The following is an 11,741-nucleotide window of genomic DNA, read 5'->3' as shown; positions in this document are numbered from 1 at the left end:
CTCCAGGGGGTGATCCGTTAATTCCGAGGGCCAACGAGTCGAGACTGAGCCAAAGCCTTCATTTTATGTAACCTTATCCGCGCTATTTTATGTCAAAGAGATGGAGAGGGTAACGGTGGCATGATCAACATTATGATCGACCGGTCGGAAACCTTTCGACGAAACGCAGTATTTCCAAAATGCGTCCAGAACGTCGATAAATGATGTTCGGCAAATATTGAGCCCATTGAAAGCGATCGTGTCGGGTAAATTGAAATCTCAAGACATTCAATGTTTGTTCTTTTGCTGCAATTGCAACTCTTTATTCAAATTCGGTGTCCTGGTTGGCTATGAGGCAAAAAATTATTCGTGCAGCCAGACACGAACAGTCAAAACATGTCAAGTGTGTCAAGAGCAAGACTGTCCCAAGCCTTCCCCCTTTGCTCAGACGCCGGTCTTGAGATGATTTCGTGTGAAACTGCCGAAGGGCTGGGAATGGCAGTATCTCGGGGTGAGCGTTTGGAATCAAGGTATGCTTTGATTTGTGCATTCTCGCGTTGTAATCGTGAATAGTCCTCTCGGATGTTCACCTTTTCTCGTATTAATGCCCGATTTGATTCAATCTCTTTTATCGCCATTTCCAGTTGATGCTTGAACTGTGACGGTTGGGCAAGGTGCTTTGTCTCATTTTCTGGTAGCGCTAGATATTCCAGAAGCTGAGGGTACGTCTCTTCCACAGAGAATACCTCCGCTGGCGTACCGCGAGAATTAAGTTCATCAACACGGTTCAAAGTAGGGGGCATCATGCGCGGGGCCGCTGACGATTTACGCCGTGATTCAGTTGGTGATCTATCACCACGAATTGGAATATTTCCAGACGGGTCTGGATGGCTGTTTGGGGTTGTCCCACCAGTACTTGGGGCTGGAGATGGCACAGGGAACTGAGGCGGTGCACGATCCCAAGATCTCGCCCGGCAAGACGGGCAATAAAAGTTATTTGCAGAGCGAACCACATCCAATAGACATGCAGTATGATAGGATCTACAGCAGGTCTGACAACCAATCAGACTGTCAGGGAGACGACATTCCCAACAAACTATATTATGAGGCTTCCCAGCATCTGTGATAATTAGTTAGCAGATATCACTGGTCAGTTGTGATATAGTGGCACACCAATCCATTCATGATATACGCGAATTTGTTCTGGGCCTGAAAGAACAGGCTGTGTTGAAGATATTGAGCCCCATCGTATCTGATCGTGATCTTCAATAGACCGGATCAATGGAGAAGGTGATTCATATTGACTATCAACGAGAATGGACGGTGTTCGCAACATGATGTATGGTTTTGGTAGAAGAAAAGTAGATGACGACAGGATGTACAAGGGAAAACGTGACCAAAGTCCGAGTTCCGAGCGAGAAATTCCCGAGAGCTTATGTAATCGACCCTTCAGCGGGCCCGCGGGCCTGGCACGTATCTTGCATCATTCATTCTAGATTTCATACCCTCGAATTGCATCTTCGCTCGATGTATTTTCGAAATGTGAAGTAGCCATTTGTATTATAAAGACGCAAAGTGGAGCTTCCCTCATGATCTCAAAAACTGAGCACTAAGCCCTGGAGATCACGATACAACCCACAATGCCTGGGGTGCCATCTAACAAAGCTTGCGAGCGTTGCAAAAAGAGGCATCTCAAGGTTAGTTCGACTTTCAAACATAAATTTGCGGATTATTACTAACCTGTGACAGTGTGATGAGACTCGCCCTCATTGTCAGCGGTGCACCACCGCAGGGGTCGAATGCCCAGGGTATGTTCAAACCCGCAAATTTATCGATCAAGGAGCCACAGTAAGGCGCCGCTATGCTCCATATCAAGAACCTCATCCAAGACCAATCTCATCATTCAATTCAAGCAAAGTAGGTCAAACTGCCAATTATAATCATGCTCAGATACTCATGCTTTGTGATATGATAGGCCCCCGCAGAGCTGACATCAGACTCAACACAGCCAAAAAGTTCACAAGTAGGACTCAGTGAGCAGGTTTTGCAATGGAATCAACCTCAAGAGCAAGCTAATCCCGCTCTTCACTTCGAGATGGGGGCCACGAGGTTAGGCTCGCAAGATGACCAGATGCTATTAGAGATGCCTGGTCATTCTAACCGGCCAGAGGTTGCTATGGGGAGTACCCAACAAACAACCATGCATGCGCCAGAAAGCCCAGCTATCTCTATTCCAAACTCCATCTCTGCCACTGAGGAAGGCAGCGGATCTACAAGAAACACGATTTATAAGTCAATTTCACCAACTGCGGCCGCAGGAGGTTTCCCAACATTTGATAACACCTACAACCCAATCCCACTTAAGAACCCTGATTACCACAGGGTCATCTCCGAGAGCTCATCACATCGAAGCGAAAAAGATGAATTCCAAGATATCTTCTCGGAGCTCATGACTGGAACTGAACACGAGATCGCGTTCCTCACTCGACATTACTCTGAGATAATAGGCCCATGGTGCGTACAGCTGGCATCTCTCTTTGCCTATGCAGTGTATTGATGATGTAATTAGGTTGGATTTATCCGATTCTCAGAAATTCTTCACCGTCCATGCTCCTATTCGAGCCATCAACAATCTGTCCGTGAAGTACGCCATTGCAGCCTTAGCAGCCAAGCATCTTGCCCGTTTGAAAGGAGTTAAGGCTCCCACGGGTGGAATGTTCACAAGCCCTGCGACCACGGAAACCTACCCAAATGCAACTCAAGTTGACTGGTTCCTCAAGGCTGCCAATTACTATTACCTGGCCGCTTCAGATTTGAATAACATTACGTCCGATGGATATACCACTGTGTCTAGCTCGGCAATTTTGGAATCCCCCTTTGAGATTGTTGGTCGATGGATCAGCTCTGGCCGGACTCAAGCGAACATGAATCCCGGGAGTGAAGATCCAAACGACGTGGCGGTCATTCGAAAGACAGAGGAGATGTTGGCAACTGCTACGCTTCTTACCATGTATAGGCTTTTAGATATGCCCGGGGACGAGTGGCACATGTAAGACATTTTCGTTGATGGTTGCTTTTATTCTTACTAACACTTAAACCCAGGCAACTTGCTCGCATTCGTCCTTTGTTTGAATCTCTTCTCAGTTTACATTCGGCAACATCCGCCCTGTTTTCTCATGGCATCCAGGCCGCCTTCTGGAATTTCGCTCGCCAAGACTATCTCGGTTCTTATTTCACTCGATCACCTACACACTTTGACCCAGAGAACCTGCCCCTCTGGCGGGCAGCAGGAATTTCAATTAATGACCAGAAAGATTTTCATATTATCCGGAATGGATCAACTCTATCGCGGGAAGATCAGGCTGCTAATGGCTTGGTCTGGCTTGTCACGAAAGTCATCAATTTTCTCGCCAGGTCTAAACAATTACAGCTCGCGCAGTGGACAGGATCTCCACCGGGAGCTTCACCCGAGATTCCGGGCACAACACCAAACGCCACTCAATTGCCATATCCGGACACAGATACATGGCTCAAACTATCTTTCGAGTTTCAAACATGGTTTGAAAATGTGCCCGAAACGTTCCGTTCTTCTGTACGGATCGAACGCCCCAAGGACATATCAAACACTTCCGAAGGCAGTTACTTGCCATTCCCTGAAATCTTCCACAGTTTAACCACCTGTGCTGCTGCCATGCAACATTACCATTTCGGGCGCATCGCATTATTGCTCAATCGTCCGGCAGATGTGATCAGCGCACCGTCTACAGCCTTTGACCGCTTACAAGGGTATCGGGAGGTTACGAAAGAGGTCGAATTCCGTTCCCGTGAAGTCAGTGGTATTGCACTAGGTCGCCCCCAGGGTGGAGTTCGCATATTCATGGTCCCGCTTCTTGTCGCTGTCGGACAGTGTCTTGAAAAGACCGAGGAACATCAGATTATTGTTGATCTGCTACGGGGGGTTGAGGCTGATTTGGGTTGGACTACTGAATATGCCATTCGGAAACTCCAGGATTCCTGGAATCAATGATTTTACTTGATTTCTGTTTCTACATCGGGAGGGACCATGAACTATATACTATGACTAAATGTCTATCTACCTTATATACCTAATTTCAAACACTCTGGTGAGCAAAGTACATTTATACAATACTGAGAATATCGCTACTCAAGGTTCATCGGGGACTATTTCCGAGGTATTGGCTATGACATGGCTACAGTTTGATGGGATGATGGCATTCTTCCATCACGCATACCCAGTGTGTACTAACGGACCTCTCCAAATTACTTGAAAACAAGTCTATTGGAATATTGTAGCATTGTATCCATTGTAGCATTGTATCAAAACAACACGAAAATTAAACTCAGTTTTCTTGTCTAGCAATGATCAAGGCCTAACAGAAATAGAGATCGGCACGAAGAATGTCTCCATAAAAACAAAGAAAAGCTTTTTAATGCAACCAGTTCTTACATCCTGTGCCAATGAGTGCATACTCTTTATTTCCACCGTTCTGATACAGTTCAACCGGATCTAGTTCTGGTCTCCTCCGAGGACCGCCCAGACAGATATCTTTCAACCGGATCTGGATCACCGGAACCACAGGAAGAAACCCTCCGGCCAGCCTTCTTTCTGTCGGAAGCCAAGGTCTGCGCAAATGGTGACAGCTCTCGAATCCTAGGGCCTTTCCAATAGAATATGTATATTGGAATGGTGAAGAGGATTGCCATAAATCCCAAGAAGGTGGAAGGCCATTCAAGGTGGTGTGTTGTACCCATGTTTGTGTACACTGTGTTTTTCGGTCAGAGCGTATTCTGTTGTAGGACTGTGGTGACCTACTGGGCACTGAGTACATCGCTGCAATACCGGCCAGGAAATCACGAGCGAATCCGTTTCCTCCTGTGGCCGAGGCCGCATATGGACCATACGCGGCAATCATGTAGTCAATCGTGGCCATATAAATGGCGTACTTGATCAAGAGAATACATTCTCAGTGTTTTATCAAGGGATAGGGATCTCCTTCACTTTTCACTTACATTAGCAATGGCAATCAAGGCCGAGAAGATCATAGGTGCAATCCAATGGACATGGGGTGGACCAAGACTAGTCCATGCGAATCCAAATAGGCCAATTGTCAGCAGAGGAGCCACTTTTGCGGAGTCAGTAATGAGACTAATGGAACGATTCTTGAGAATATTTACCCCAAAGTAACCAATAAAGCCGAGCTTCTGGCTGGAGAGTATCTGGGTCTTTCTCTCTAATGCTGCAATGTTTATGAATCCATGGAAGAAATGAAAAATAGGCAATGAAATAGCCCACCAGAAGTCTGTAGAATCAAAATGATTAGAACCACCCAGAATTCAAGATCATGCATACTCACGGGAGGAATGAGAGTCCAGTTGTAATTGTAGTGAAGTGCCATTGCTTGTATACCGGCGTATACGATTGAAGGAAAGTGAAGATGAGAGAATCGCTGAAGCCGCTGAGCAGAGAGAGACACAAGACGATAGGCTCGCGCACAAACATAACAAACGGCCGTATCCAAACCATGAATACCCAGCGGAAGGACATCCGAGTTTTCTTCAGCTCATCACCACTCCACACCATATCTCCGCTTTTCCGTCTTCGCCTAGCCTCCCTTGTGATGAGGATGCTGCATCTGGTCTCCGGAATGAAGAAGTGCAGCATCTGCACAAAACCTCCAAGGATAAGCTGAATCCAGAAATTCCAATGCCAGTCCAGGAAAGTTGCCACGAAGCCCCCAACGACTGGGGCAATTACCGAGCCTGCTACAGAAGATAGCACAATGAAGGCCACAGCATATTGTTGGTCCTCTGGCTCCCACATGTCTGCCACCATGCCGAGTGTTACAGAACCACCGGCGGATGATAGACCTCCGAGAATGCGGCAGATAACAATGGTGCCAAAGTTGGGAGCCAGAGCGCAGGGGATCTGCCAGATATTGACGAAGAACAAACTGAGCTGCATTATTGGCCATCGACCAAACTCTTCGCTGAAGGGTGCCCAAAACTCGCAGCCAAATGCATAAGCAATGAGAAACCCCATCTGGCCAACACGTGCGGCCTGCTCCGAGATGCTGAAGTGCGTCGCGTACAATTTGATGCTGCTGGCATAGAAACTGGCATTGAAATTCATGGATGTTTGGACAGCAAAGATGACGGAGATAATGCCCCATTTCTTCCACCAGGGATAGGAGTATCCTAGCTTGTCATAGCACTCCCATTCTTTCAACTCTTCTCTGTCATGTCCATTGACAGCTCCATCTGCACCTTCCTTCTTTCGGCGGCTGGGCTGAGGAGTACCCCCAGGAGAGCGGATTTCACCGTCACTATCATCTTGCTTCTCCACGTCTCCGTCTGGTTGATCTTGATTGGAGAAAGGGTCTTCGTGGTGACTCATTGTAATGAAGGATCTGACAAGAATATTTCAAGAGCTCTCAGCAGAATAGCACCCAAGAGGACAAGAGCCGCCATTCTGGATATCAGGCATAAACCGGGGCCCCGGAGTCTAATTAAATGCTTTTTGTTCTTCTCCAGAGAAGTGCCGAGAATTCATTACATCGACTCCGTATGTAAATCCTCGGTATTTCCGATTGGTCCGGGTGACCAGCACAGTCTGGCTCGATCAAGCTTTACCAGGTTTCTTCGCGTGTTTCGTGGTGTGGAGGTGACATCCGGGGATCATGACTCTATCGATCATCATTGGGTTTGTCGAAATTCTTCCCTCCACACTCTAGGGGATTGTGGATAAGACCCCAGCCGACAGGCCCGCAATTATAATCCGACAACGCAGACATTTTTGGGTCCAACTTCTTGCCCTTTTGAAGAGGAGATAATAGGTGAAATTGGTCCGGAACATCCTCCGGTGTGGTACTACATATTCCTAATAAGGGCAATAAGAGGGCAAGTTTGATGGAGAAGCCGGGCTACAGGTCATGATGGAAGAAAGAAAGGTCTATGGAGCAAAGTCTTGGTAAACAGGAGACTCGGCCAGCCACGCATCCAGTCTCAAAACACTATTATAGATGCAGTTACTACTAATACTACAGTTTGCAGCTAATTATTTCAAGTCCTAAACCGCCAGCTATAGAGGTTATACAGCCAACTGCTCCTATGGTTTCACTAGAATATAAGCAATATTCCATTGTTGTTGACCCAGCTTCGGCTGACACGATGGGGAGTTGACCTCGGGCAATCAACATCCAGTATTACCCAGATGTATGCCGCCACTCTTGTCAGAAAGCAAGTCTCCCTAGGTAGCGCCTTAATGCGAAATTCCACTGGGGTGCGAGAAGGACGGTGTGTGTATATACAACTATGTAACCTTGGAATCGGTGTAAAAGCCATTCAGCATGAGTATACCCAATAACGCTGTTGGAAATTACAACACAAAATATCAGACTAGCATAATGGTCTCAACGATACGCTTTTTATTCTAGTAATAAAATGCCCTGTATCTTTCACGCAAAAACAGACATAGAGTCACCGATTCAGTGATCTACATAAATATAAGTATGTATATAAAAAAAGCTCACACCCGGGATCGAACCAGGGATCTCATGATCTCATCATCCCTAATGGGAATATACAAGTCATGCGCTTTACCACTAAGCCATGCGAGCGAGGTCTTTGCTTGCTGGTCTCTCGCACTATACATAAGGCTACTTTGCTAGAAATATAGTAGAAATAAAGAATAAAGAATAAAGCAAAAAATGCTCACACTCGGAGTCGAACCGAGGATCTCATGATTACTAGTCATGCGCTTTACCACTAAGCCATGCGAGCTGATTGGTTGATATTTGGCACTGATTTGCTTATATAAAGGAAAATGTCATTTCTACATAAGGCTCATAAAAATACTACAAATCCCACTCTTTGTCATAGTATGCTCGCAATGTAAACATACGAAAAGCAGTAAAAAAGAACGTGATATGGGCTGTAGGCAATCGTAAATTTCTTTGGCTGCTAGGAGTTGCCTATATCCAGCAAGTAATGCTTATAGTTTCCAGCTAGAGCATCATCTTGCTACCGCCCCAAATCCCGATACAACTCCCCACACTTGTCCAGCTAGACCCCGGCCGAACTCTGCTCTCTCATACTCTTATGATCTAGAGATTGACTACTATCTACCTAGTCGTCACTGCCTTGCCTGTAGAAGATATCCTTGGTTTCCGCTACACGTATGGCCTTGAACCACAGAGGACAGTGGTATCATTTAATTCTTCCAGCTATCCTGTTCATTTTATCATCCCATTCTTCCATGCCGAGTACCGCTGGGCTCCCGATCACAAATCCTGGGGGGCTTTATAGTCAGCTTTAGTATTATCTGCTAGGTAAGTTTTCGCGAATGAAGAGTTCTAAAGGTAGGAAAAGAGAGTTGACAATAAAAGCTGTAGATCAACCTACAGCGAGGATTCTTACTAGGGGGAACTTCTACTGAGCCAACTTCACCGCTGTTCTGTTCAGGAAGGACTTTCTCCCTCGTTACTAGGTCTTTTATCCTAGCTGAAAGCTTCTATCATCCTGATGTTTATCCCCAAGGTAATTGGCTCGTATCTTATCCGTTGATAAGGTCAACAATTCTCTATGTCTGACGAGAAAGCTAAATGATTACTGTGCAGGTAAGTCTAAATCGTTTACCCCCGGTCTACCTCCTGTGTTTGGGTATGTCCGGATCTAGGTGTATCAGAGAGCTGGCTGCGGGCCTTGGTAGAAGATGTCCAATTCTTGTTTAGGGTCATATCTTAGGGCATCGATTCCCAAAATCCGAGAATATAAATCATAGATTATTATGATGCTTCGCAGTTTAATCCCTACTTATAATACTGTCAAGGCGATCATGGGGACCCCATCGACTAACTTATAGGTTTCTGAGTCGAAACTCCTAGCTATGATTTGCTTAATAGATAGTCACTTGGTCCCCCATATAGAAGGCGAGCTAAGATCGCAAATTTACTGACAGCCTAAGAATTCAACACACCATAAATACTAGCTATATCTATCTTCACTTCAAGCCTTATGTGACTATGATTTACACTTCTTGAATCGGTTAACAGTCTCACCATTTTCCACCATCTACGAAGCTAGGTTCGGCTAGGAAGGAAAGCATATCGTAAATCCGGGCTTCAGTGACGACACTACTGAACGGAAACTTCCTCTTAATTCTGGGTTCACTAGTTATCCTAGTATCCTCGAGATCCGTAAGATCCGTAAGATCAAGAAGATCAACATTCCTATTAGCTTTGCCCTTGGCAATAAGGATATGCAAACCACATATGAAAAGATGAACAAGAGTTCGGGAACAAAGGTAAATAGAAAAGGGACACGGGAAGGTTTGTAGAAAGAAGGGCTTGGTCATGGGTTCTTACAGGCTGATCTTGTTCTAGGAGACGGTAACCTTGGCACGTTCGTCTGACATGTAAGCAAAACGATAGGCGGGTGAAGCTTCTCGCACTTCATGCAAAGCATCCGTCCTGGCGTCAGAACAAGCCAGAGAAAAGCAAAAAAATGCTCACACTCGGAGTCGAACCGAGGATCTCATGATTACTAGTCATGCGCTTTACCACTAAGCCATGCGAGCTGATTGGTGGGATTTTTGGGTTGTTTTGACTATATAAAGGGAAAATAAGGGTTCACCTTTCACGTAAGGCTCATGCAAAATATATGTAACTACAATAGTTCTTTATACTCTTATGTACTACCGTACTCCCTAAGTAGTAATAGGATACAGTCAAAAGTGTGGGTTACGGGTAGTCTAGCTGTAAAAGGCATAGTGTCCCGCAAAACAAAGTTCAGCAAAGAAGTAAATTCATACTAGATGCAGGGCCAAAATAGTAGTACGTCTATCCGAACCTTGGAACCTGGGAGACTGGGTACGTTGGTTCTTGCAGCATCTCATGCCTTTTGACCCTTAACTTTGGTGGAAGATAGTATAGGACATATCAAAAAAAAAGAGGCCCGGGATCTCTGAGCATGTCGTATTTTGCACTGCCAAATTCTATATTCAAGATGGTGTCCAGTGACTGTTATATTGCTAGCTGGTGGTCAGATGGCAAGCTGTTGGAAATGGATGCAGCTCTCTGTAGGACCCAGCGTATCTCATCAGCGACACGCTCCGGCTCTGTGATTTGAATATTATGGCCACTTTGAGTCGTGGTGGAGAAGCGCGCGTTACTCGACAGATTCAGGAGTTCGCGTTGAAAAGCCTCCTCACTAGCGTCCCAGTGCTCTAGGTAGTGACAAAAGGTCGCTCGTTCGGCCTCAGTCCCCAACCCTTCTGCCATGCCCCGGTGGTACATCCGCTCCTGGTCCAGATGCGAATTGCCCCGGAGCACACTGAGCGGCTGGCCGCGGAGGAGGTCTCGCCCAGGGAGGAGCTGTTGTTTCTTCGCTAGGACGGCGCGGCTGATCTGCAGATAGGGCAGCTCGCGAGTGGCCTGTTGCGTATGGTGTGGGCTAGCTTCCTCCGCAATAAGCTCTGCCCACTCGACCTCCGTTAGTTGATGATCGCGGGTCAGCCCGACGACTTCCATATAATCTAGCCCCACCGTGACGGCTGCGATACAGGGATCGGGCCATATCTCGAAGAGCATCCGCTCCTGTACGGCATCCACTAACACCATGCCGCAGATCACCTCGTGCCCGCGGGCCGCAAGAAACTCCCTCGCTAGAATTCCGCCCCAGGAATGGCCGACCACTAGATACGGGGGTTGCAGGGCCACAGCGGTGAGTAGCCGAGACAACTCATCCACAATTGTTAGTGAGTCCGGCTCGGCGGTAGGGGATGCTTCGCTCTGACCGTAGCCAGTCCGTTCATACAGCAGCACTGATGCCTCATTCTCGAGATATCGACACACCGCGCTCCATTCTAGCGCGCTGCTGGTGATCCCGGTAAGAACCACCACAAGCGGGGCGCCAGGCTGCCGAGGAATACCTCTCAATGTGTAGCTCAAGGAGTGGGTTCCGATGTGGGCGGTATGTTGGAAGTGTTCCATGGTAGAGAGAAGATGTTGAGGAAGGTGGGGAAGATGAGGCAAATGGTGCACTCAAATACAGGGGGGAGTAGGGGGGAAATGGGGGCGTCTTATATAACGAAAAATTCCAAGTGATTCCAAGGTTAGTCTACTGCCTAGTTAAGTGGTTAGAGCACATGTGGACTAATATGTATGAGTCATGTCACATAAAGCCCTCCAGTAGAGCTCCCTAGCCTAGGTATGAACGTGAGAGATATTATTGAGTCTGGTGGGAGAATATCGCTCGTCCCAAACTCCCTTGATCTGGTGAAAACGCAGTGAATTCGGCTCTTGGTATTCGCACGGAACCACTTCCCTGGGTGCTCAGCCACCGATTGTATAGCGGTCACCCCACACGTCCTACTGTTTGTTGGTGGTTGGGACGCTCTCACTCTCTCTGTGTATTTCTCTCTCTCTCTTCCTCCCTGTGCGGTCAACTAGCCTGCTGTAGTGGTCACTGGCCACCTCATCAACCTCTCATCGCTGTCCTCTCACGCGAGACCTGCCATCACTAGATCCTGCGTTTCAGTACCTCTCCAATTCAAAAAGACTCAATTTTGTTCACAAGGTTGCGGAAGACTCGCGGTATGCTCTTGTTGGTTTATTTCTTTTTAAAAAAAAAAAAGTTCTCATGCTATCTTAGGCAAGGAGACTCAGACCCGTGCCCTCTATCAGGCTGCTTAGAGTCGCTCGCGTTTCCTTTAGGTTTATATACAGAAGCTAGTAGCTTTTAGA

At 46.9% G+C, this 11,741-nt stretch overlaps 4 protein-coding genes across 4 annotated transcripts; 1 reads left to right on the top strand and 3 right to left on the bottom strand.

Moving 5' to 3' along the window:
* Positions 1-368: 368 nt before the first annotated feature.
* N7487_010769 (PHD finger protein) lies at positions 369-1,315 on the bottom strand (the record flags this gene model as incomplete). The annotated part of the gene is made up of 2 exons (XM_056878499.1): positions 369-1,099; positions 1,153-1,315. 2 exons carry the CDS (start codon positions 1,313-1,315, stop codon positions 369-371), a joined length of 894 nt encoding a protein of 297 aa, XP_056723818.1.
* Positions 1,316-1,619: 304 nt separating this feature from the next.
* On the top strand, positions 1,620-4,006 carry N7487_010768 (Zn(II)2Cys6 transcription factor domain-containing protein; the record flags this gene model as incomplete). Its single annotated transcript, XM_056878498.1, has 5 exons — positions 1,620-1,676; positions 1,729-1,896; positions 1,955-2,493; positions 2,549-3,028; positions 3,082-4,006. 5 exons carry the CDS (start codon positions 1,620-1,622, stop codon positions 4,004-4,006), a joined length of 2,169 nt encoding a protein of 722 aa, XP_056723817.1.
* A 491-nt stretch (positions 4,007-4,497) lies between these two features.
* Positions 4,498-6,394, bottom strand: N7487_010767 (putative MFS multidrug transporter; the record flags this gene model as incomplete). Its single annotated transcript, XM_056878497.1, has 5 exons — positions 4,498-4,763; positions 4,814-4,943; positions 5,011-5,123; positions 5,176-5,300; positions 5,355-6,394. 5 exons carry the CDS (start codon positions 6,392-6,394, stop codon positions 4,498-4,500), a joined length of 1,674 nt encoding a protein of 557 aa, XP_056723816.1.
* Positions 6,395-10,019: 3,625 nt separating this feature from the next.
* N7487_010766 (alpha/beta fold hydrolase) lies at positions 10,020-10,988 on the bottom strand (the record flags this gene model as incomplete). The annotated part of the gene is made up of 1 exon (XM_056878496.1): positions 10,020-10,988. The coding sequence occupies one exon, from the start codon at positions 10,986-10,988 to the stop codon at positions 10,020-10,022; it is 969 nt and encodes a 322-aa protein (XP_056723815.1).
* Between the last annotated feature and the right edge of the window lie 753 nt (positions 10,989-11,741).

This window comes from Penicillium crustosum, assembly GCF_028827405.1.
Source record: "Penicillium crustosum strain IBT 35664 chromosome Unknown utg000005l_segment0_segment0, whole genome shotgun sequence".
Classification (NCBI taxonomy): domain Eukaryota; kingdom Fungi; phylum Ascomycota; class Eurotiomycetes; order Eurotiales; family Aspergillaceae; genus Penicillium; species Penicillium crustosum.
Note: the sequence above shows the minus strand (reverse complement) of the source record. Positions and strands in the feature narration are given on the sequence as shown.